The 26,148-nt window shown below is 50.6% G+C and overlaps 1 protein-coding gene across 4 annotated transcripts; it reads right to left on the reverse strand.

Moving 5' to 3' along the window:
• LOC140510370 (very long-chain specific acyl-CoA dehydrogenase, mitochondrial-like) lies at positions 1 to 26,142 on the reverse strand. 4 transcript variants are annotated; one of them, XM_072618924.1, is made up of 20 exons: positions 26,052 to 26,142; positions 25,645 to 25,735; positions 23,548 to 23,605; positions 22,688 to 22,760; positions 22,527 to 22,591; positions 21,799 to 21,933; positions 21,344 to 21,488; positions 20,141 to 20,270; positions 18,682 to 18,807; positions 17,018 to 17,216; positions 14,445 to 14,549; positions 12,751 to 12,837; positions 11,793 to 11,855; positions 10,178 to 10,279; positions 9,472 to 9,569; positions 7,978 to 8,050; positions 6,737 to 6,809; positions 6,253 to 6,325; positions 1,752 to 1,827; positions 1 to 243 (listed from the first exon to the last, which is right to left on the reverse strand). In XM_072618924.1, the coding sequence occupies exons 1-20, from the start codon at positions 26,125 to 26,127 to the stop codon at positions 106 to 108; spliced, it is 1,986 nt and encodes a 661-aa protein (XP_072475025.1). In that variant the 5' UTR covers positions 26,128 to 26,142; the 3' UTR covers positions 1 to 105. The 4 variants fall into 4 exon arrangements, with proteins under 4 accessions (XP_072475025.1, XP_072475024.1, XP_072475027.1 ...); XM_072618923.1 differs by having other exon boundaries at positions 23,548 to 23,608; XM_072618926.1 differs by having other exon boundaries at positions 23,548 to 23,608; positions 26,029 to 26,125.
• Between the last annotated feature and the right edge of the window lie 6 nt (positions 26,143 to 26,148).

The raw sequence follows: 26,148 nt of genomic DNA on the forward strand, positions 1-26,148 counted from the left end.
TTAGGTAAAAGCCTGTAATCTCATTATTTTTCTAGCGTCTCTATAAATGCATAAGTGCTTGGGGTGGAGGGTGGCCTCAAGTACACTCCAGGAAATGAACCCTTTTCAGAAGCCCATGGGGCGCGAATATACAACTCCTCCATTCCTTACAACTTCATTAGAAATAGTCTTCATGTTCTGGTAGTAGCGGTTCCAACTCGAGGCTTTCACCGCCTTGAGATTCCATCGAACTCGTTCAGAGGCCTAAAGGAGAGAAAGAGACCCCCATCCCCTCTCAGGTCAGTGCTAAACTGCTTAGGTAGCCTCTTAATTAACACTGACAGGGTATAGGGCTTGGAAACCCGCCTGCCCCAGACCCAGCTTCCCCCATGGATTTGAGGTTTGCCTGAGGCTCATCTCAGTATAATCCTTTCAACTCTCCTAGCAAGGTGGCTTTGACCCTGACCCAATCTCCAATTCTGTTTCCTCTAACCCAGCCCAGCCCTCTTCTGTACCTGGTCCTAACCTGAACTAACACTCTTTACTTCCTTCAAGAACCCTTCCATGAGGCCCAGGTGTTCACTGGGTCACCCAGCCTTTCCAAGTCCTTCTCTGTTGCCTCCCAGTCACCCCAGACTACTTGGCCATTCCTAGATCCTTCCCACAGTCTTTCTTATATAAGGTCCATCCAGCCCCCCATTAAAATGCTCAGATTCCTTAAGAGTATGGCCAATATGGTGGATTTTTACAATCATGTCCATACTGACTAGTAGTCTAAAAAACCTTCTCATTGGTTGCAAGGCAGCTTGGGCCACATTCATTTGAGGCACGACCTATAAGTTGCTGTTTAGGGATCCCAGCAACCCCAAACCTCAACAACGTTAGCCACCATTTCAATAAGCAAGTATGTTCACACATGTGCGCACACTTGCAGAGACATGCATGCCAAACACCCACTTCTTGGGAAGGGAACCAGCTCAGAATTTAAGTCTCCCCATGTCAGGGGGTTCTAGTCATTTGGTTCAAAGAAGGTTTATAAAAAGTTACCCAACCTGTCCCCAGTCAGTCTTTCCAGCCTCACTGGACATGAATCCCCCTCCTAGGATTCAGCTAAGCTGGCCTTCTCTCTGCTCCACACAGAACATACCACATCTGCCCCCTCTGGCCCCGGGGTGTGGCCCTCACCTCCACCTAGTAGAATAGCTGTGTCAAATAGAAACAGATCCCTACAGGCCATGTATTGACTTAGAAAACCAAAAATTTACATCTTCTATGTTGTTTTGTATTTTCATTTATTTTGCTAAACTTTTCCCAAATACTCTGTGATTAGACTGTACTCAGGAGAGGGATGTCACCTCTGTTATGTAGTTTTCCTCTTTAAGATGCTCTGACACCATGTTGCTCTTCCTCCTCCCCCTTCTCTCTTCCTTACACAGGTCTTTGTATTTCATTATTTTAGAGCCCATTATATTCATCTATACTTTTATATGTAACTGTGTCTCCTGTCATTGACTGTGAGCCTTCTGAGGGCAGGGACTGTCTCCTTATTGTATCTCTAGCACTTAGCACAGTTTCTGGCACACAGGAGGAGCTTCCGAAGTGCTCACGAATGGATATCTTAGAAAGGAACTGCATCTGAGCCGCATCCCTGTTCTCTGGAATCTTGGGAGCCTGGGTCATTTTGTAGAAGATCCCAAAGCTCAGACCCCACTTTATGAAGAGAGAGACAAGAGGACAGTGGGTGGGGTTGGGGCAAAGGAAGCCTGTCCTACCTTATAGCACCAGGACTCACAGAGCAGCTTCTCGTGGATCGCTGAAGGGAGGTTGTGGTTCAGTGAATACGTTGCCCTGGAAGGAAAAGAGACCCAGACCCAGTGTGGATGCAGAGATTCCACGTAGCTCAGCGCTCTCAAGTTCTGGCCTTTCATTGACTGACCCAGATCTCAGCCCCTGGTGATTCTATGCTCGGCTTAGCCCTCCTGGTGGGGAGCTCCTTTCACTTGGCCAGACAATGGGTCTCCTGACCTCGGCTTCCCTCCCACAGCCTGAGACAGCACAGTGTCTCTTGTAAACCATCATGACACATTAAAGTTAGCATCAGCAGAGTGTGATGGATATTGGCTTCTCCAACCTGAGGGTGTGTGGGGATTGGTTGAAAGGAGCAGGGAAGTCAAGTGTTTCAGCAGAGGCTGTGCTCATCTCTCATTCTCATGGAGAAGATGGAGAGGGGTAGGGGGAGAGTGGAACAATGAGATGGTCCTATGATACTGGAAGCATGGAGATTCCTTGAATACTTTCACTAAGGATCTGTCTTTATTTACTGACTGTCCTGTGTTAACAGAGGTCATAGGCCAGTTGCTTCTGAAAGCCCAGATTCGTCTCCCATAACTGCCTCTATCTCCTGAAGGTCAAGCTGGTTCAGCATAAAAGACTCAACACTGGAAGGGGGTCCCAGTCCCAGCAGCTCCAGAGAGACATGAAAAGGGAGCTTCCATCTGCACAATGGGCTGGTCACCCCCCGCCACGGGGCAATGCAGGCTCAGAGCACTGAAGTGTTTTCTATGACCACATCAGAAACGCGATCAGACATAAACGAGACAAGCGCCGCTCAGTCCTTGCCATGAAGCGAGATTTGAAAGTTCTCTGATGAATATGATGAATCAAAAAGGCACCCAAGTGTTTTCTGTGTACAGGGAGACAGCCCCAGCCCCAGGGAGCTCATGTTAATATGAGGGAGTGGTGACCAGGGAACGTAATTTTGTCCTGGGACAGTGAATTCAGTCTTTGACTGACCCTTCCAAAAGCAATTGATTTGATAATTCTCAGAGCAAGAGGGAGATAGTAAGAGTGTCTGGTGTATATACGGAGGCAGTTCCCTTCCTCCTCCCCATAATCCATCTCTCTGGGCATTCCTTCCTTCTAGGTCTGGGTAGTTCCTATCTACACCCTCCCAAAAATCTTGTATAGATGATCCAAGCAAGGGGGCTCAGACCTGCCTTGAGGTTAGATTGGTTCAATTAGTCCCCAGAGTGAAACTTGTCCCCTGCATCATTAGTTAGTCCTCTTGTGCTGGTCACAGTCGCTCAGTAGGTGAATTCCAAATCCCACCAGGTGAAGTATTGTACATGGTCAGATCTTCAGCAGCAGGAAGTTAAAATTGTTGGCAGCTGCTTCTGACCCATATGACACTAGTGACCTAGAGCCACAGTTCACACAAAGGGGCTAAATCAGCTTTGAATGCCTGCCAGACAGTCTGTGAGGCAATGCTTCTCCCCAAGGATACCTGTAGGGGATTGCAGAGATGAGTGGTTCTAGGGAAGGATCAGGGGGTTCTTAGACTGTGATGAGGTCCATTGTTGGGTGCCTTGGGGGGCTGGCTGCCGCCCTGGTCTTCCTTCACTTGCCAGAGAACAAGTCTCGGCAGAGTCAGGGTTGGACCCACCTGGACTTTGGATCATTTCTGGCCTGTTAGATGAGCACTCTTGGCACCTTGGCTCTGTTGGGAAGTTCATAGGTCATCTGCGAGGTTATTGTCAAGGGAGATCTGAGGCAAAGAGCTCTAGTATGGACTTTGGAGACCCTCCAGTGTCCACTTGACCTTGAGGGAGGCAAGACCTAGTTGCCCTTCAGCTTTGTAGAATCTCAGAGCACTAAGGGACCTCCTGATACATCTAATAGACCCAATACTGGAGTGAGAATCACCTGCCTCGCACCCCTATGACTGGTCATCTGGTTTCTGCTTGGAGACTTCCAATGTTGGGAAGCTCACTACCTCAGGAGGAGGCCCACTCCCCCTTTACAAAGTTTCCTGACATTCAATCTAACGCTACCTCTTGGTGATTTCTATGCCATTGCTTCTAATACTTTCTGTGAGTAAGAGCAGAAAAAGTCTAATCCTTTCTCCACATGACTGTCCTTCACATTCTTGGAGAAAGACCCTACTGAGTCTTCTCTTGTCCAGGCTAAATGCCCCTTCCTTCAACTGATGCTCAGAGAGCTAGAGTTTGAGGATCTTCCCCATCCCTGTTGCTTTTCTCTGGATGCCCTGGGCAGGGGAGTGGGGCAGGGAACAGCCCAGTGGTCCCAAGAAGCCAACTGGATTCCATCTGGCCAGGGTCAGTCCAATGGCTTTTTCCTTCATCACAGAGCTTGGCCCTTCCTGGTGCAGCCTCAGCTAGCACTGGCTGCTTCAGCCGCAGAGCCAGTCTCCATTCTGGTGGAGTTCCCAGTCCACTGAAGTCCCTCTCTCTTTTTCCGATGAACTGGTGTCATCTAACTAGGTTTTTCCATCTCTGACCAGCGAATTTGATTCAGGGGATCCCAAGCACAATATTTCTGCATCTGCCTACTTAGCCTCTGATGAGATTTAGACCCCTGTTCTTGTCTGGCAAAGTCTCGGAGTCCTGATGTCTTCCTCCAGTAAAGGAGCACTGAGTGTTTTATGTGTCCTACATCTCTGGGGTGGTCTTGTCCTATGGACTGCTTCTGAGAATAATAGTTTCTAGTGCATAACATATAAAATACCTGTGACTACAGGTCTCCCTGAAAGGCAGTTATGTAAAGATGTAAAGAAGCTCACAGGCCCATTGTTAGCTCCCCCTTAGGCTGATATCTGCAAATGTGATGAACAGTCCTGTGCCTTAAACCAGATCACTGATACATATGCTAAACATAATAGACCCAGCACACATTCCTGTGGCACTCCACTGGAGACTCCTGCCACGTTTTTAAAGGGCTATTCCTAGCTAGTTCTTTGGTCCAGTCATGCAGCCAGCTGTCCCGCTGATTGGCCTATAGCTCTTCAGCTTTCCTACGAGAATGGAATGGGAGACTGGTACATTTTGTTAAAAATTAAGAAAGCTCTGCATATAGGATCCCCCCAATCTGCTAGTCTAGTCACAAACATCAAATAAGCAAAAAGCAGACACCTCATTTCTGTCAGCACCAGAAATTTCTGTTTTTGACAGAATTGAGGTTGGTCTGGCCCTTGATCCAGGCTGTCAGCATTTCTCACCTGAACTAGGGCACAAGCCTCTGGGTTGCTCTTGCTTCCAGCCTATCCCCTCCAGGCCAGCTAGGCACCCTCCTAAAGGCCAGATCTGACCAGGTCATTCCCCTAAGGCCACACATCCCTCACCAAGGATAAACACCACCTCTCTGCTCTGGCCTCCCAAACCCCTCTCTCCTGGCTCCAGCCTCTCTTTCCCTGCTGACTAACCTCCTGTGACTTCTGCTTTCATACACTACCTTCTGGTACACCTGGTGTCTTGCTGTTTTCTGTGTGCATTATCCCATCTTCCACCTCCACACCTTTTCCTCAGTGGTGTTCCACACCTGCCATGCCTTCCCTGTTTATCTCTCCTTCTTGGAAACCCCTGCTCCATGCAAAGTTTGGTTCTGGTTCAACTCCTTCCACAAAGCCATGGCTCCTCTGTGATGGACATGGTTTCAGATTTATTTGGGCTACTCGGTACCAGCCCAGAAGAAGGGTCCTTGTGAGCCTGCATATCTTGTGTGGCCAAAGCAATGACCCACAAGAAGAAGAACTAAGGAGCTGCTCATGGGAGGACATGGAAGAGAAGAGATTGGCAGAGACTTGGGCGCCGGCGCCGACATCGTGCTGAGCACGTGGTGGCTGCCAATGCACAGCCAGCCCTGGGGACGCCGGCAGAAAGCCCGGCTTGGCTGCTGTGTCTGTCTTGGTTTGATTCCTGCGCTGAAGGCTTCTTGGTGCAGCTCCCAGAAGGGCCTGCACCTTGTATGCCCTCCCTGAGATGACATGGAGCCCCATGAATATGGGTCCCCCAGGGGTGGATGCTCCCATGGGTCCTTCCTCACAACTGCACTGACTCTGGGTCTGCCTGGAGAGTTACCATTGTCTCTACCCAGGGGAACGGGAGCTTCCGAAGGGCAGCAAAGGTTGGGGAGTCCTCTGGCCCCCAGCCGGTGCTGAATGCGAGAAAAAGGCCCGTGCAGAGGAAAGGAGTTAAGCCGCCAAGATGCGTTACACATGGTGGTATCCTCTCGGCTGTCCACACCACCTCCTCACCACGGTATGTGGGCAAAGGCAGGAAGAGGGGTGTGCGTGTGTGCATGTCTGGGTGCCAGCGTGCGTGAGAACATGTGTGCTCATGCATGTGTGTATACACATGTGTGCATGTGTACACGTGTGTGCTCATGAGCAGGGCCTCTGCATGTGTGGGGCTCTGCCTCCATTCTGAGTGGCTGCTCAGAGGGTCTCCTCTGCTCCCACAACCTCCCCTCCATCAGTACCTGGAAAGCACGACCCCCATGGAGTAGATGTCCATGGCAGTATCAGCCACTCTCTTCAGGTGAAACTGCTGATCTGAAATGGGAGCAGAGAAGGGGCGCCTGGCTGCCTCACCGAGAGAAGCAGGCATCGGTGCCCTTGCTTCCTCCTTCCTCTCTCTCCCTCCCTCTTTCCCTCCTCTTCCTTTTTCTCCCCCTCTCCCATTTTCTCCCTTCTTTTTCCTCCCCTTCCCTGTTCTCTTTTCCCTCCTCCCCACCTCTGCAGTCTGAAAGCCTGGGAAGGGCACACCATTGGAACTCTGGGAGCCAGAGAAGTTTATAGCTTTGGAGAGGCAGAGAAGGGGCAGTAAATGTTTTATGAAGAGCAAGAAACGAATAGTTTCCCCTTTTTGTTCCAAAAAGCCATCTTTCTGAAGTTTCAGGACCGGTCAGAGCCCGAGCTGTGCCCAGAAAAAGGGCAGAGGCAAACCAAAGGGAGGGGACTTACGGATCACTTCTGTGCCAAATTTTAAAAGCAGGTGTTCTACAGCCTCTGAAAGCAGGTCCACGCATTTTGTCACCTTTAAGGAGGAAGGGAAGGAAGTCAGGTCACCAGGACAGGCTTTGTAGAAGGATGCCTTTCTTATGGTAACCAGAAGGCCCCACCTGGGAAAGAGCAGCATTGACATTTATCATGGCTCATGTACCATCCTCTTTAGCTCTCCCAGTGTTAGCCCTCCTGGGGCACTGTCTTCCTAAGTTCTCCTGGGACACTGAACATGTCAGCCTACTGGGGGCACCAGCCACATTGGTCCAGCTAAAGGCCTTGACCACCTTACTCACAACTTTTACTCAATGAAGTTTCCAGGTCCCCTATCACTGTCCAGTGATGAGAACCTGTAGATCCCTGATGACCAAGGGGAAGACTCTATACCAGCCTACCCTCCTCCAAAGTGGGATTGGCCTCCCAGCTGGGTGATGGCAGTGCCTTCCCGCCAAGCCAGAGGTCAAGTCTTTATGGCTCATTAGCCCAATTCTGTCCTCATGCTCCATGTATCGCAGAGACCCTGGAGCTTGCTTTGCATGCCCAGAGCAAAGAGGAATTACTCCTTAATTAAGGAGATGAATCCTAAATATGATAAGATGCATATTAAAGCAAGGATGGGATAAGAAAAAGAATCCAGAGAGTATGGTAGAAAGTAGTAAAAACCTAGAAATGGGTTCAGGGGGCATGATAGCCATGCCCATGATGTGAAATGGATGGAGGAAGCACAGAGTGGGGCTTGAGTGTGACCCCCATGACTCTGCACAAGTGAGTGCCCATTCCAAGCTGGACCTGGCATTCTCCCTCACTGAGGCAGCATGCTGGGGCTTACAAAGTACATGCAAGTAGCCTCACCCTCTCTTCCTCAAGGCTCCCATGCCAAGCCTACAGGGTGGCTTCCAAAACATGGACATGGATGTTAAGGAGAATTCAGGATTGGAGAAGAGCCCCACCAGGAGAGGACTGTATTCTAGAAGGGGAGGGCTCTTGATCCCTCCCCTGATCCAAGTCACTAGGGAAGTGTCTGGCATTTGGAAAGCTCAGAGGGAGCTCAGGAGATAACTTCATATTCAGGGGTCAGGAAGGGATGAGGCAAGGGAGGTAGCCAGCTCCAGTCAGCAGCATGAGCATGCCAGGCTTCCCAATCTGTCTGGGAAGATCTTGATCTCATTCAAAAGCTGCCCCATGACTAAAGAAGGTCTTACCAGGCTGGCAGTGTCCAGCAGGTGCCCATTGACCACTCCATCGAGGGAAATGCCCGTTGGTATCCCTATTATGCTGGAAGAAGAAATAAAGGATTAGATCAGCTCTGGCAGGCTCATGTCACAGGTCATCTAGATAAATTCCATTTGGATAAATCAAGGCAGGCTCTGAAAGTTCTCAGGATCCAGCTCAGATCTTGGGGTCTCCTACAGCACAGCAGCCCCCTAAAGTCTCACCTCAGGCCTCACTCTGGAGGGTCTGAGGTTTGAACCAGCCTGAATCAGCACAGGGAATAGAAAGGGTGAGCTTGACCTGCTTTAGCCAGGAGCCACAAGTTGTAGCTGAAATAGATCTCCTCCTGGGGTGCCCTTGAGAAGGAGGCAGAACTGTGAGGAGAGTGAGACTCAGAGGAGGAGGGCATGGAGCCCAGAAGGTGGGATGAATCCATGCTGGAGGCACCTTGGCACCACAAAGAGAGAGTCTCAAAGTTCTGCCGATGGAAGGCAAGGATGGAGAAGGGAATCCTCCCCTCCTCTTGAACCTCATCACTGAGTAGGAGGAAGATGTGCTCCCCAAAGCTCCTCCATTAGTGCAGGTGCCAGAAACAGCACGCTGGTCCTTAAAGGGCCTGAATGGAGCCTGTCCAAGTCTGGACCATTTTACCCCAACATTAAGCTGCTTCTTGAAGCAGAACATGGAAAGCCAGCATTCGATTAGGAAACACTTTTTTTAGTGGAAGTTTAGCTAAAAATGTCCAGGGGGCTGCATTTCTCCAAATCTTAGAAATTGTTCCTTCTTTTATTACTAGCTATAGGTTAATTAGTAATTCAAGCCATCAAGAGTTCGTTTTTTATGGGGAAAGCTTATCCAATCTCTCCCAGAATTGTGTGTTGATTCCTGTTGTCAGTTCTCCCAAGGCAGAGGGTACCCATGTCTCCGATGGATGTCTTCCACCTACAAGCTCTGCAAGGACAGAGACTGTGCCTTACTCTGTCTTGATCTCCACCACCCAGGGATGCATTGAAAATAGTGAGGGCTTAAGCAATGTTTTATGAATCGAATTAAATCTTTCCTTCCATGGTATGCCGTGTGAGGGCAAGCCCTTACATTGCATTTCTTTTGCCTTCCTCCAGGATGGCACCTGGTACAGTGCCTGCTAACTGGGTGGGGTGATACGTGAACAGATAGCAGCCACCCATGAGGACCAGTTGTCTTTAAAGGGTTTAGACTACATTTCCTGTCCTGTAGTAGCCCCAGGGCCCAAGCTTCCTTGAGCAAAGAGAAGCCTTTTCTCTCATTTCTGCCCTAGCTCCTGCAGGGTCTGAGGTGTGTGCTGTGGCCTCTGACCCCGGAAAGGCAGAGGGGAGCATCCACCCACCCCACACCAACACTGCCATACCCGGCTTCCAGGTGGGTGGGAACAGCAGTAAACCAGTGCCAGCCCCACCAGTCGGCCCCACCATCCTCCTGCTGCCAGCCCCACCAAACGGCCCTACCGTTTTGCTCTGAGGCCAAGTTCAGTGAAAAGGACTGCAGTATTGTTCAGTGGGTCTTCCAAGGTGTGTTGAAGCTCCTGTAACTGGGCCCCTGCATGCTAATGGATGTGATGAAAACAGAAACAGAAATAAAGCTCTGTGAATGCAGGCCTCCAGCTCTATTCCTCTGGCTGGTCCCCTGTGACACAGTAGGAGCAGCGCACGAGTGCTCATTGATAGATGCAGATTCACATGGACCCTCTAGGAAGGGCTGGGGCACCTTAGCCCAGGGCCTGGTCCCTACTAGGGGCCTAATCCATGCAAGTTGAGTCAAAGCGCTTGAATGATGATAATTCCTTGTGCTTCTAGGTTAAAGACCAGAGAGAGATAGAACTCTAAGCAGTCATGTCTATGCCCAGGGTGTGTGGCAAGGCCACAGGCCCTTGCCTCAGTTACAGGGCTCAGAAGCCTGGGGTTCCCAGAAGGTGAGAGAAAGCTGCACCCTAGTACTTGGAGTATGGTAGGGGTGTGGAAAGCTGTGGTATTGGGCCACCTCTGCTCTGACACATCCAGGCTGGTGACTCTGGCTCTGTCACTGGCCTCATAGCACCAGCAGACTCGCTAAGAAGCAGCTCCAGAATTGGTGCTGGTCTGCATGGCAGGGGAGGAGACTGTTCACCCCAGGAGCTTTGCACACTGATGAAATGACAGGGAGAGTATGAATTACCTGCAGACCTGCCAAAGCTACAAATATCCGCAGGATGTCATTGGTACCCTCAATAATGCGGAAGATGCGAAGATCCCTCATGATCCTCTCTACTCCAGCTTGCTGAGGGAAGAAAGGGGCATTATGGAGGGAGGAACCTTTTGGAGACCCCTGTGCAGAAGCCCCCACTGGGGATCACCTGAACCAGGGGGAAGGAGGGACCCCATTTCCCTTCTCCTGGGTCTGGACCTTGTCCTCATTCTGCCACAGCATGGGCCGTCCCCACCTCCCAAGTAACCCAGGCTCCAAGGGTCAGTGGAGAGAAGGGAATTGTCTCTTTAATCAAGTGTTGTATGATATAAGAAGCTGTCATCTGTGGACCCCTAGCTCCCTCCGTTCTCCAGGGAGTTATCCCCCATTTCATGATTTCTCTGTGCTCTAATGATGCAGCAGCAGCAGAATCACTGGGGAAGATGGCGGGCTGGGATTTGGGGCACCAGCCTTCAGGCAGGGTCTCACCAAGGACAGCAGGCATCGGAGACCTGGGCCTCCTCAGCCCTGCTGCTCTGAGGCTCTGGTCACTCTCCATTCTCATCAGGGGGCTTGGCTGGGATAATGCTTCCCGATTTCTCCTGGGGCCCAGCTTTGTTCTGGAAAGCTAATAGCTCATCTCCCTGCTCCTTGCTTGAGGCTCGGTTACCCAATTCCCTTCTCAGGGATTCTTGACCTTGTTTCCTATGGGGCCTTCTCAGCTTCCCACAGACCCTGATTCCCCCGTAGACCTTGGCCAGGGGTCTTGGGCCTGACTCCTGACCACTCCCCTGTTGGAAGTGAGAGTAACCTCCCTGGGTTGTCCATCCCCATAGCTCCCAGCCAGGGCAGACTCTTTCCATCCTGCTCCCTCTGCCTGTAGGAAATTCTGGGCCTGGAGAGAGGCCTGATTTATTATACACTAGGGATGCCAGAGTTGTTGGGGGACTTCAGGGAGCCTCAAGCTTGATTCATGAGCAGGACATCCCTCCATAGCTGCCTAGTCAGTAACACCCCTGCCCCCCACAAGCAGCCCAGTCTGCTTTTCTAGGCTATCATGGGAAGGAAGGCTTTTCTTCCATGAGTCTAAACTGGCTTCTTTGCAGTTGCTCTCTCCTGGGTCTGCCAAAGTTGCCCTCTCCTGGGTCTGCCCTCAGGGCCAAGCAGGACAAAACCTTGGCTACATGAAGCTTATTCTACTCCAGGCTGGCTATGCCCAGCACCCTGGAGGTCTGCAGCCTCCCAGCCCAGTCATCTAACCCCTCAGTCCTCAGTGCTACCCTCTGAGGAAGCATCGAGGTGGTCCCCAAGATGTCACCACCTCACGCACATGCATGTGACTTGCACACACTAGTGAGTATACACATCCTGAGAGAACTGTGTGTCTGACCATGTTGTCTTGTGAGGATTGGTGAGCAAAGATGGACAGTGGATTGAGGTATGGCTCTATGGCCATGCACACCTGGGAACGCATGTGCATGTGCACGTGCATGTGTGTGTGTGTGTGTGTGTGTGTGTGTGTGTGTGTGTGTGTGTGTGAACAGCAAACCACAGGAATCATCCTGGACTGCCATTGTCTTTGCTCACGGGGGGTTCAGATCTTCACCTTCATATAACCAACACCTCCAAGGATCTGAATACACTCATCAGTGACTTCCCAGGCAGCCTCCTGAGACAAACAAACCAATAAATCCAATGAGCACATCAGAGGGTCAGTGAACCTGGACACTGCGGGAACGCTTCCTGTGCCCACTCCTGCACCCAGAGCTCCCCCTCCTGGGTCCCATAAGGCTGCATTGCCCTGACTCTCTTCCAGCCTGAGCCTCTTAGAAAAAGGTTGGCTGGTCATCCCTCATCCCTCCCCCAGGTTGTCTGGGTGGGATCAGGGAAGGGTCCTTCAGCCCTTTCCAAATGCAGTCTGTAGTCCAGTGTTAGAGCTGGCAGGGCCAGTCCTTAAACATCAGTCTAGCTGACTTCTGAGACATCTTCCACCTCAAAGTCATCCTCCAAAGTCTCAGATCATCTAGTCCAACTTTTTCATCTTTTGGATCAAGAATGTGAGGATGGAGGAGATGAAATGATTTGCTCAAGATTGTATAGGGAATAAATGGCAAATTCAGCATTTGAACCCAGGTCCTGGCACTTACTGGAAATGCAGTCCCCTTTGTGAGAAAAGAGATTTTCTTCAAGCGAGGAAATCCCCCCTTCTCAGCCACCACTTGACCCATTAGACTGAACTGTCATGACAAGGTACTTTGACTTTAACTGAGTCTACTCCTGGGCACCAGTGGTCCCTAGACCCAGGTCTCTCTCCCCTTTGCACCTCAGATTAGCCCAGTGCTAGCTCCCTCAGAGGTCCTGCTCTGCCTTGGGCTCTACTTGTAAAGAAAGTCTATGGATATTCAGGGACCTCAGCAAATAGGCTGGCCCTCACTGGACAGGGTATGTCTGAGGGGAGATGCCATGCCTCTGCTTCCCTGGCAGTCCCCCTGGCCCCATACAAAGTTGGAGACATAGTATCAATGAGAGGGTGACTTCCACCTGTCACAAGCAAATATACTCACAGAAGCAAAAATCTTGCTGATGGCTGCTTCCAGATGGAAATCTTGGACTTTCATGTCCATGTTCCCACTGATCAGGTATGCCATTGACTGTAGGAGAAAAGCACATTTGCCTCAGAGTGTTGATGGTGCTCGGACTGGTAGGTGGGAAGGCACCAAGCAAGCCTCTGACTGAGACCCTGAAAGCTGGCAGGAGCTCGGGGCCGTGCCTCTCCCCCAGGCTTCACTTCTCTACACCAAATATGACAGTTGTGGAAAGGTCTAGGACAAGACTTGAAGAACTTTTAAAAAGAAGTATAGTGACATCAAGTCACAGAGAAAAAAATGAAGACCACATAATAGAAAGCCGGTGATTAAAAAAAAAAAAAGGACCTGATTTTCCATCTGATTTCCAAGGTAATGGAATGGAATATGAAATGGAATTGAATGGAATATTCAATAAACAAAGCATATAACCTGATATATTTCTCTTTTTAAACTTTATTTTCAGTTCCAAATTCTCTCCTTCCTCACCACCTCCCCTACCCACTATGAAGGCAAGAAAAACCAGAACTCATTACAAAAACATATAGTCAGACACACCAGATCCCACATTAGCCATTCCCTCTCCCTGAAAAAAGACAGAAAGAAGGAAGGAAGGAAAGAATCTACGCTGTCACCTGCACCGAGGTCATAATTTCTCTATAATCGGGTGTATTACAACTTAAAATCAGTGAAGTAAGGGGGGGAGGAGAGGGAGAGACAGAGACAAATAAAGGAAAGAGGAAGATAAAGAGGACACAGGGAAGGAGAGGGGAAAGAGACAGAAGAAGAAGGAAAAGAAGGAGAAGAAAAAGGAGGAGAAGAAGGAGGAGGAGGAGGAAAATAATTCTGGGTTTCAAGGTCAAGCTTCCAAACTCAGAGCTGTCAGACTATAGTGTCTTCCTGGGATGACCTTTGCCCTTTCCCATTCTCTGCAGTCTTTTAGAGGTCACTGACTAAGCCTGGGTACCCATATCCAACAGCTCTTTCTGTATCTTGAGGCTGCGTGGGTCACCTGTTCTAGTCACCTTCTCCTCTACCCGACTGGGTTCTTCAAACATTCCTCCTTTGTTGCCTTTGTGTCTCCATCCATCCATGCTCTTCTCTCCCCCTGGCATCTCCTTCCCTCCATCCTCTCTGGGCAATCTCTACCAAAAAACCCCCAGCCATCCTTCAAGCCCCCACTTCCTGTAATGTGACCTCTTTCTGATCTCCCCCAGTCAGAAGCACCCGCCCTCCCATGACCTTCCCCCCCACCCCCGGGCACCCTTCTCCTTCTGCCTTGGTCTCGACCCTCTGTGTCCCAGCCTCATTGCCCCATCTCAAGTGAGAGCTACATGAGGTCAGAGAGGACATCTGGATCATTCCTTCCTCCTCAGCACCAAGCACAGAGCCTCTCATGCACATCATAGATGTCTAATCAGTGTGCTGGATAGAGTCCACACTGCTGGACTATCCTGCCCCCCAGCCCCTTCAGGTCTGACCCCTCTCTGGGAGCTCTTACAATCCTTTGAAGGCAGGGTATCTCCTAGCACTTTGGTAAACAGTGTTTAACAAATCTTTTTTCAGTCAATCAGTAAGTCAAATATCCTGGGAAACACATTCTTCAAAATGTGTCTTGGCATGACAACTCCATATTGCCGCCTCCTGTCATCTGAAGCCACTTGAATGCTTACCTCGGCGACATAGTGATACATGGCCATGTGGGCCAACTTCTCCTGGATGATCCCATACTCGCAGATTTTGTTCCCAAACTGCTTCCGTTTTGCAGCATGGTTAACCTGGCATCCAAGGAGAGAGAGCAAAGAGAGCCTCTATCAGAGGCTGGAGGTCAAGAAGTGAGGAGCCTGTCCAAAGAGCAGCTCTCCCCGGAGGATTCCAAGTGGCTCTCATTTATCTGAGGCTATTATCCTAGAGAGAGAGAGAGTCCCTGGGGGGACTTAGCCTTCCCTGGCCAATGTGAGCCTAGAGTGACTGATGCCTAGGGCTTGGAGAGAGACTTTGTGGTCCAGGGAGTATTATCATCCCCCTTTTATGGAGGGGATCAGGAGGACCTGATCTGGGTTCACCCAGCTGCTAAGTGGCTCTAGCAGAACCAGGTCTCCTGGCTTTTGGCACAGGGCACCTTCTACTAAGAAAAGAATGATCCCAAGGAGTACTCAGTAGGATTGCACCCTGAGCATCCTCCTTCTCTAAAGTGCCAGTGTGGCGTTGCTCCTTCTTAGCACCTTGTACAACATAGCTGTTGTTGTCATTTTCAGTTGTATTGGACTCTTCATGAGATCATTTGGGGTTTTCTTGGCAAAGATGCTGGAGTGGTTGGCCATTTCCTGCTCTGGTTCATTTTACAGATGAGGAAACTGAAGTAAACAGGATGAAGTGACCGGCCCAGGGTCACCTGGCTGTGAAGTGTCTGAGGCTGGATTTGGACTCATGAAGACGAGTCTTTCTGATCCCAAGTCCAGCACCCTATCCACTGCAGTGCCACCTAGCTGTCATTGTAGGTTCAATTATTTCTTGACTGAATGAAGGACTGTCCACAGTCTTTTGAACTTTTTTCAGTCTCTCAGAATGTCCATCACCTCTAAGGAAACAGGCCTGGGAGCCAGGAAATCTGGCCTCTGCTCCCAGTGCTGCTGCCAACAGGTCAGGTCACCTTGACAATTGTCTTTCCTTCTCTGGGCATCAGGCTCTTCTTGTGTCAAAGAGGGATGATAGCTGGCCTCCCTCCCTCCTGCTTAGGTTGTAAGGTTTAGACCAGATAGTGCGGTGTCTGAGAAAGTCCACCAGAAAGTCCAATTCGGAACCACTGTAGGCTCTAAGTAATTCCCCCCCCCCCCACTCCCACCCTCTTCATGTACTCCCCTTCCCTGTCCATGGTCCTGCCTAGCTCCAGGTCAGCCCTGAGCATCCTTGTTTACTTGGTCTAATGGGGAAGTCCCATTCCTTCCACCAGGCACCCATATAAAGTAGGATGGGCAAAGATCACCACCACCACTCTGCAAAAGAGGAAGCCAGGCTTGGGGAACAGTGACTTCCTCAGTAGTGACAGCCAGGAGGATTAGCACCTGAAGGTTGCTGGTCCTGGCTACAGAGCCCAGGGTATGGTGAGCACAAGATGGTCATAGGGTGTGACTGGGATCAGAGGCTACCCCTCACCTTCAAGGATGGAACACCATGTTGGCTTGAGAAGGGGTAAAGTAGAAGCTATGAAGAATGAATGGAAGGACAGGGCAAAGAGTACCTTCCACCTGCATGCCTTCAAACTCAGAGCAACAGAGACTTGTCCAGCAATAGAGTGGGCCACTGGCCCCTGAGGGGCTGCCCAGCTCTGAGGATCTAGGACTTAGAGCAGGAAGGGATCATAGAAGTCATCAAGTCCAATCCCTTTGTTTTACAGAAGAGAAACTGAGGCCCATGGGGGGTGAAGGGACATGTTACAAGGTAGTAAGCTGTAGTGACAGAGTTTGAGCCCCCTAACCCCAGTAACTCACAGAATCACAATGTTCAAGCTGGCAGGGATCTTGGGGGCCCTAGTCCAATGCATAATGGAAAAAGAACCCATCTCCAAAATACCTGACAAGAGGTTGGCCAACCTTCCCTGGAAGACTTCCAGGGATGGGGAGCTCACCACTTCTTCAGCCTCCCATTGCATTCTGGGACAGTTCTCATGGAGAGGACACTCCCCTTCACATCCCCCTAAATCCAGCTCTTTGCTGCTTTCCAATGTGGCGCCTGGTCATCAGAGGCCAAGCAGGCAAAGTCTACTCCCTTTTCTGTGCATTAGCTCTTGAGAGATGTGGGAACAGCTATCATGTCCCTGAATCTTCTTCAGGCTATGCCCCCCCTTCAGTCAGGGGATCCTTCAATGACTCTTAGGTCTCTCCCTTTCCTTCACCTAAGCTTGAATCATCCCATCTGCCGTTTTAAGACTTTAGGTCCAGAACTGTCAAATGAACAGGCGTGGTAAGCATTGCCCTCAACTCCAAATGACTCAGGGCTCTAACTTCAGGCCCATTTCGAGTGGCCTGAGGGAAGGACTCAGAGGATGGAGGTGCACTTCCAACTCTGTCTTGGAGCCTCTGTTTCCTCCTCTCTGAACTAAGAGGGCTGAGCTCTCCAATCTCTGAGGCTCCTTCCAGATCTGACCCCCATGGCCCACAAGTCTCACTACATGTCCCTGTTCCCCTGCCAGAAGTGTCCTTGCACTCCCTCCCAGGAGGGCCTGACCTCTGAGTCCCCAGCTCACCGCTTTCTTGATCACTCTGCGTATGGTGCCCACCAAGGCGGAGACAGTCCCAAAGCGACCATTGTTGAGAACGTTCATGGCCACCTTGAAGCCATTCCCAAAGCCCCCCAGTAAGTTCTCAACGGGTACTTTCACATCTTTGAAGGAGACTGAGGTGGTGTTGGAGGCCCTGATGCCCATCTTTTTCTCTGGCAGACCACTGAGAAAACACAAGCACCCATTTTTCCCAAGTGAACACCCTCCTTCCCCTCTTCTTCCCTCCTACAAACCTGTCAAGCCCAGTAACTATTTCCCCACAAGACCTCTGAATCGTTCATCCCTAATTCATCCTAATGATCCGCTCCGATCATTGAGCCTACAAGGCACAAAGTGGGAGATTGGTATTTTGTCAAACTAACTGAATGAGTATAGACAGCCCATAATTCCAAGCCTGGAGGGTCGAGTTCTTCCAATGATGAAGTGACCCAGTTTCACAGTCTACATCCATCCAATGGCTTCTCTAATTTTCCAAGTCCATTCCATTGAATGGGCCAGACTAGACCTGCACAACTTGGCAGTAGGGAGAGACCAAAACTAAAACAGGCTAAACTTCTTTGGGCTGCAGATAGGTTTTTAGTGGCTCACTTTCTAAATAATGGTACAGTTAACAATTATACCATTTTGCAAATAAAGATTATTTTTAAAAGGAGAAATTTCAATTAATATCAATTAATTATACTTATTACTTTAGATTTTTATTTATCATGAAATTACATTAATGTTTAAAAAAACATGACTTTGCTAAGAGGTACAATTTTTAAAACATTTTTCAGGTTTTGTTACCGTTTACATTTTAGTAACAACTGAAAACACAGTGAAGACTCGATTCTCCCTCCTCTCAGACTAGGGACAGACGGATGGTTGGGTGCCATGAGTCACTTGACAAACAGGAGAGTGTGTGCAGGGACACCCCATCTGCCACTTTATATGATGGACCCTGGAGTGGGGGACTGAGCTGGGTCTGAACAGGCCTCAGGTTGGTGCCTTCTTTGTCTGGCCCGGTTTCACCCGCCTTCCACTACTCATGATTAGGCCTGTCTAGTCACATCTTAACCTTCTTTTTATGCTCTACACTTTTCAAGGGTTACCTGCAGTACTTTGGCAGCCTGTGGGCTGTATGTTGTGCAGGCCTGGATTAGGCATGGGGCCTTGATGCCAAGGGCTGCCAGCTCAGGACAGCCTTAGATTTAAGTGACACCACTTTTTTCCAGTAGCCAACAAGGGCCTTGGAGTCAGGCCTCACCCTACGTTGTCCCTTTGATTCTAGAAGGAGCAGTTGTTCAGCTGCCCCCAGAGCGTGCTCAACATTTCTGATCTACAGTATGTGTTAGGCTGTCCCCCTGGGGTTTGATTTGGAGGGGCCTCTGTGGGAAGCAGGTGCTACTGTCAACACTGAGGTCATACTGCAATTTCAGGGAGGAGAAAGGGTTTTTCTATCTATACAAAGGACTGAAGACCTTCATCTTTTCAACCTTCACAGAAAAGAGAAAAGTAGGTCATTACTCCATGGACCTCCTCTCTGTCCCCCAAATAGAACTGCCCCATTCTGACGTACACATCTCTAAAACGCATCAGAGCAGCCTAGGCGGGAGGTCACCAATGGACAGCTTTGAGGATGGGCCTACCTGGTCACACCCTCAAAGGCTTTCTCCACGATGAAGGCCGAGATCTTTCCATGGACTTCTCCTGTGGCCACATCCTTCACTTGGGTCTTGGCAAATACCGTAAATACATCTGCAACCCCGCCATTGCTTGGATATGAGAATATTATTGCAGTCAGCCTTTCCTCTTCATCCTTTTCCTCTTCCCTCCTCCTCCTTTCCCCTGTGCACCATTCTTAGGTTGCTAGCTAAAGCACCCAGAGTGCTGTCTTTCCCACACTTTAAACCCATTGATGTCTTGGCTTTCTCAGCCATTCAAAGACCCACATGGATACTTCTCACCATGCTCTTTGCGGCTGCTTCTTGCCCCACCTGGATCTGCCAACGTGCACATGGGAAAGGCTGGTCTCAGGATAAAGGAGCCAGGGACCAGGCTGGCAATAAAAATGGGCCAAGGCAGCTCCCAGAAGATGATTTAGTGATTCCATGAGTACAGAAAAGGTACCTTTCACAGATGTTGTGGGTTCCGATGGAGAGTCATAGATGACAGAGGTCAGAGCTGGTGGGGCAGCTCTGGGAGGAGGGTGCAGATTGGGAGGGCCCTGGGGGGAGCTGGCTCTAAGCAGGCCTCCAGGACTGGTGCCTTCGGTGCCAGGGGCCCTTCCCTCATGCTCTGAGGCTAATCACTTCACTTGCACTGCCTGAAATCCCTCCTTGTAGGCCAGCTTTAAAAATGCAAATACTTCTAGGAGGCATCACTGGGCCTTTGTCCCATCTATCCCTTCTAAAATCATCTGTACCATAAGGGAGGCTGTGTTGATTACGGGGTCCAAAAGAGGAAGGGGAGACAAGCAATTCTGGAGGATGGAAATGATGATGAGAAAGGCATTGTGACACTGTAGAGGGTTTAAGGTGACAGGAGGTCACTGGGGGTCTAAGGGTTCCCAAGAGTAGGGAGGGGATAAGCATTTATTAAGTGCTTACTATATACCAGGCCCTGCACTAAGCACATTATAGATATTGTCCTGTTTGATTATCAAAATTCTTCAAAGCTAAGGGCTATTGTCCTCATTTTACAGATGAGTAAACTGAGGCAACCAGAGGTGAAGGGATTTGCCCAGGACATGTAGCTAGTAGGTATCTGAGGCCAAATTCAAACTCAGGTCTTTCTGACTCCAGGCCCAGCTCTCTATCCACTGTGCTAGAAGTACAGAAAAGAACAGGAAGGAGGATCCCAGAGAGGTCAGACTTTCCCTCTGTGACTGTGGCTGTGTGTGTTTGGGTAAATCCCTTCCTGCTCTGGGCTTCAGTTTCCTCCCCTGGAGACTGAAGACTGTGGATTCAAAACCTCCTCTAGAGCCTTGGCCTAGTGACGTCCATCCCCTCTCGGCCAGCTCTGGGAGCCTGGAATTTTCGGCTGGCCAGGCCCCAGTAACATCCCAGACAGCCCTCACAGGCCCCGATCCCCTTGAAAGGGCCTCACCTGATCCACATTTTTTGGCCATTCAGGATGTAGAATTTCCCACACTGGCTGACCTCAGCGGTGGTCTGGATAGAGGCTGCATCGGAGCCACTCATTGGCTCCGTCAGGCAGAAAGCGGCCAGGGATTTCCCTTTCAACACAGAATCAAAGGGATTGGTGTTCACCCCGTGGAAGTACAGAGCATCCCCTTCCAGGGACAGGCCTTGGTGGTGGGGCAGGTGCCGCCATTGGTCCAAGGGTGCATCCTCTGTGCCCCCCAATGCCCTTGTCTTCTGGTCCTTTAGGAGATGTTTTGTGTCTTTGCAGCCAGAGGCCCTCAAATGTTAGGGGACCCTTGTTTTTTGGCCATCAATTATGAAGAATCCCCGGACACTGGAGACTCTGGAACCAGCCTAGCCATACTCAGCAAGAGGTGCTTTGCCCATCTCATGGGTCCACAGGCCTTGATGCCTAGCCTCCCCAGCTGTTTAAGGCCCAACAGGGAGTGTCCATCCTTTTCCTGTGGTTAAATGTAAACTAGGGAGTCTTTCATAAGGGAATAAAGGAGCTGGCTGGGGGCAAGAGTTAGCCTGAGGCTGGGAGCAGATCAGGGCTGAGCAGCCCCTGGGCCAGAGGCTGTCCTGGAGTTTCCCTGCTTTCTTCATGGTCACCTTTGTTCTAGCATCCATTCTCCTTGGACATGAGTAAAATCGGGGCTGCCTTCCTGAAGGGGTGCCTTCTTTCACCCAGCTGTCCCCCCCCACCTCACAGGCTTCTCCTTCATGCATTCTCTCAACCAGATTTTTCTGAGCCCTTACTGGGTGCAAAGAACCCCGGGAAGGGCCGTGGGGGATCTGTGTGGCCCCCACCCTCAGTGAGCACTCTAGCAGGGGATATAGGACTGGGGACATTCAAAGTTAAAGGAGGCAGAAGGCACTTTCGGGCTGGGAGGCCGGCTTTCCTGTGACTGGGAGGAGGGTGTATGGGACTGGACTGTGCAGGAAGGAAGGGATGGGTGTCGCAGGTGGAGAGGCTAATCCAGAGGAAGGGAATAGTAGGGAGGGAGTCAAGTGTGTCTGGAAGATGTGGAATTCATTGGCAAGTAATAGAAGCAAGAGCTGGAAAGGCTGTCTGGGGCCAGACTGTGGAGGAAAGGCCTCGAATGCCAGGCTGAGGCCCTCTGAGCCCTGACAGGGCTATATGCAGGAAGGGTAGGCTCCTCACCAGAGGCCAGGTCTGGCAGGTATTTCTTTTTCTGATGCTCGTCTCCAAACAGCAGGATGCCCTTAAAGCCACTGGACTGATGTGCTCCAAGAACGACACCCACAGCCAGGTCGTGCCAGCCCAGGATTTCCACCATGCGAGCATACTGCCAAACAGGGATGGTGCCAGAACCGTCAGGGGGAAGGGACAGAGGGGGAAAGAGGGGGCTCCCACCGGGCTGGAGGAGGGGACAGCTTCAGCCTGGCTTGGGTGGGTGGGGGTCTCAGCCCCTTCATCTAGAAGCAAGATGCCCCCAAGCTTGCTCTGGCTCAAAATCTGGGACCCTCAGGGCTCAGAGTACACAGGAGCCTGGGCCTGAGCTTGGGGACCACATTGTTGGACCGCATGTCCCCCCTCAAGCTTGGAGGCTGTGCCTCTCTCGTCTTACCCTGCCCCCCCTCCACCTCCCTCCTCACCTGGGTGTTTGTCAGCCCTGTGCCACCTAGTTTTTTTGGCACTTGTAACCCGTACATTCTCAGCTCCTTGAGCCCTGTTAGGGTTTTTGACGGGACTTCTTCATTGCTGTCATTCCAAGTCGGGTCATTAACTTCCTTCAAAGATAAAATTTTAAATAGTCATTGAAAATGAGACATCCTGTAACTCTGTGGCCTGTGAAGAGATTCCCTTACCTTCTAAACCTCATCTGTGAAATGGGGTGAATATGACTGCCCCAGAGCTGGGAGTCCCGCAGTCACAGGGACAATCTCCCTCGGACCTTGCCTTCCCCCTTGCCTTGCTCCCCACCCACAACCAGGCTAGCTCAGGCTGCCCAGGATTCAGAGAATGCTGATGCCTGACCCAAGGCTGAACCAACTTTTATCCAAGGCTTTGTTTTGTTGTGTCTCCTGGGCATGGTTAGGAGTACATTAGGCCTCAGTTTCCTCGTCTGTACTATCAGTTTCTTATATTATTTGCCCTTCATGAGTCCATGAGGCTCTGCCCCAGGCCTTCTCTCCCCTGGCCCTCCATCTTCCATCTGTCCCACCAGATGGGGTGTCCCCATTTCCCCTGACTAAGCAGAGCAGTGGCTTTTCGGACAGTAGCTGCTGAGGTCCATGACTCATTCAGCATCTCTGCAGAAGCCAAGCCCTCCTAATTTCTCTCCTTTGGGACCAAAGAGCTGGGAGTGCCATGCAGCACCCACCTCAAAGAAACGATTGCAGGGCTCGTACACCATCTTCAGGAATGAGGTCTGTTCCTCACTGAGAACTAGGGGAGAACAGAGAGGCCATGAGGCCCTTCCGCAGCCTTTAAGGTCCTGCCACTTGGGCCATTTGACTCAGGGGGTACCGCTCCACTTCTTACCTGATGGAAAGGGGAACATGTTGTTCACAACAACTTTTCCCTTGAAAATGTTCGCCACGAAAGAAGTTGATTCCTGAGTGGTGGGAGATGATGTGGGGGAGAGGAGGACAGAAAAACGGGGGAAAGAGTAGATGTTTTAAAGTTTACTGGGAGAGGCCCAGAGAGTCCAGAAGCCTCCTGGCAGATGGGAGGAGTGAAGAAACCATCCATCTCCACCAGGTCTGAAATCTAATCCCCTAGACTGGGCCCTCCTCCATCTCTATCACAGCCTGCAGACAAAGCCAAAACCAGCAAAATTTTCACCAGTTAAGGCAGCCCTAGACTGAGATCTCTTCACCCCCTTCCTTGTAGCTGGGCCTCCAGTGGGACAATGGGGGCCAGACTAACTTGTTCTGAGATGGGGCCCAGACTTCTGCAAGCACCTGGGGGCTCTCTTGGTTCTGCTTTCAATGACTGCTGGGTTCTACCACCCACAGACCCCAGGGCTGATGGGGCTCCCACCCAGGAGACTTCCAAGCCAAGCCTCATGGTGCTGCAAGCCAGGTGCTTGTGTCATCTCCTTCCAGTGTTCAATTGGAATGGCATGACTCAGGGCTCCTCAGCTCATGGAGCTGCCTCTGACCCCCACTGGCATGGGCCCTGGACAAGTCACCACCACTCAGGGTCCCTCCCAGAGCCATTGTGGCTCTACATTGGTGAGTGGAGTTTGTACACTGGGAGTTCAATTTAAATGGATGAAACCTCAGCCAATGAGTTTAGACCAAGAAGAAAAAAAGACCCAAATCAACATCTGGAAATGGGATTTTTGCAACAGACTCACTGGTCTCATAGTAAAGGGCTGAGGGGAACAGGTAACTCACCTTCACTTTGGAAAAATAGGTCTTCTTGTGTGTCATGAAATGAGAAGGAGAAATTAGTCTGCTGGAGAAAAGCATGAAATTCAACTAAGACTAGAGGGCAAACAGGCCCTCCCAAAGTGCAGTCACGGTTTGGTCATGGCCCCCTGTAATATCCTTTCCACAGCAACCATCCAGGCACCCACAACCCCACATGTCCACAGCTAGACATGTCTTTCAACTCCAATTTGGCAAGACATCAGTCCATCTTCAACAAATGGAGAGCTAATTACTGCTTGAATACCAGCACTGCAGAGGAGCTCACTACCTCCCCTGGCAGCCTATTCCTGTTACTAAAGGCCTAGAAGATTTGGGACTCAAAAACACCTTGGATCATCTGACCCAGGAGTTCATATTTTGGGGTCCATAGATCATCAATGAGTCTACGATCAGTTTTTGGTAGGGAGGGTGTCCATGAATTTGTATGGGAAATGATATTGGTCCCCTGGCAGATAAAAGTCTAGCTAATCCTCTCACTTTTCGGAGAATCCTAAATGCCCAATGATAGGAACAGACTGACTCACTGAGGAGGAAGCAGCAATGCCAGGGCTGACTGTGGGTATTAGGACTCTTTACATCACACCATCTCCTCTGGGCAGTGAGCTAACGCCAGCGATAGGATTGGCACACCATGAGGAGTTAGGGGGCCAAAGGCTCAATCCTGCCTAAGAAGCACCTACACTTCCTTCCCCATTGCCTCCCTCCCTTGGCAAGCACCTGAGCCTGAGGAGGTTAACTCTGGGAATTGTGGAGACTGAATGACACTGATTGGAACTCGGTTCTGGAGCTGTTCAGTTATGGGTTTGGTCCAATGCCTGTCCTGTGAGAGACTTCATTCAACTGGGGGAAATGAAAACCAACTTGATTGCCTCATTGGAGCCTAGCGCTGCGCGGCTGCCCGCTGCCCAGAGACCCTAGACCTGGGGTCTGCTGACCAGAAAACAAGGCAGATCCAAAGACTGATGGGAGGGATTTTCCCTCAATTATAGGTCTCAAGCAACCCTATGGCTTATCTGAAATATCCTGATCAATTATTGTTTTCATGTTCCTTGCAATGAATAGAGGGATGGGGGGACAGAACTCCTCTTTTTCTGATCCCAGGGAATTGTACGTGTTCATCCTTCTAGTCCAATCTATCAAAAGGTTACAGCTGAGGAAACTGAGGTCCAGAGAGGGTTTGCCCAGGGTTGCAAGGTTCGAACACAAGTCTCCTGAATCCTGGCAATGTGCCCTCTGCAAGCAGGCCACCTTCCTTGGCCTCAGTTTCTTTCTCTGTAAAGAGGGCTAATCCAACCGGCCCTCACTCTCTCACAGGAGCCCTAGGGGACAACTTACGATATTATGGAAATGTGGTATATTATCAATTTACTTTTAAAACCAAAGTTTCAAAAAGCACCATGATCAGAATCAGATTCTCAGGATCTCTGAGCTAGAAGGGGCTGATCCAACCCAAACCTGGAGAAGAAACTCACCCGCCCCCATGCCTGCCCCCTTGGGAGTGGCCATTCAGCCTTGGCATAAAGGCCTGGCTTTGTGTCCAGTTTTCAGGACAGTTATCACATTCCCCTGGAACTTGTCTTCTCTAGACTCATGATATCCATTTCCTTTGCCTGGAGCTCTCAGGGCCCTCCTCATGCTGACTGCCCTTCTCTGGACACTCACCAGGGTGCCCAGGTCTGACCACCAGAGCCCAGATATGGCCATGCATTCCCTAGTAGGCTTATGTCAGAGACACATTTTTAGGGGAACTGTCTGAGATGGATGGCTCCTGTTTTTCTCTCCTGGCAGTCGGGTGGCAGAAGTCTAGGACCAGAATCCCTGAGACTGAAGGATAATCACAGCTCCTCTAGACCTGGGAGGGACTCAAAACCACGGAGACCACGGCCCTTATTTTACAGAGGTCACTGAGACCCAAAGAGAAAGAGTCTCCCAGGTGGCAAGAGGCAGTGGGCAGAGAATGAGCCCAGATCCACTGGCTCTAGAGTCAGGGACTTTTGCCCACCACTGTCCAGTCTGGCCACTCTGCCCCTCCCCCCTGCTGCCCACAGGAAGCGCTTCTACCTGAGCTTCGGTTTCCTGGGCTCTGCTAGGAGACGCCGCCACAGATCCAAAGCGGCCCGATTCCCAAGTGCAAGCAACCTCATCTCTGTGACTAGGAGAGTGTTTAAAACAGAAAAAAAGGAAAAGTGGGACCTTGGTCCAGCCTCAGCCTCAACCTGGTCCTACCCTGACCCCTACTGGCCCCTGGATCGAAAGTCACAGAGAGGCATCCTCCCAAGCCCCAAGAATGTAACGTTCCTTTCTGAAGGATACCAGGAGGCTCTGTGGCCTCAAATGGGAGGTGATGTAGAAGGTCGGTGGGAAGCTTCTCTGGGGCTTGGGAGCCTCTCTCAGGACAGCCCATTTCAGGGTCACCAGTATTTAGTTCCAGGGCAGAGGGAGCACCTTGTCTGAAAGTGAAGACAGACCTCCGAGGGTTGATCCCTGGGAGAAAGGCAGCCTCTTGTCTCCTGGGCTGCCTCTGGGAAGCCGACCCTGGATCATTGTGAGGTCAGTCTTGGATTT

The sequence above is a fragment of the Notamacropus eugenii genome, chromosome 6, assembly GCF_028372415.1.
Source record: "Notamacropus eugenii isolate mMacEug1 chromosome 6, mMacEug1.pri_v2, whole genome shotgun sequence".
NCBI lineage: Eukaryota > Metazoa > Chordata > Mammalia > Diprotodontia > Macropodidae > Notamacropus > Notamacropus eugenii.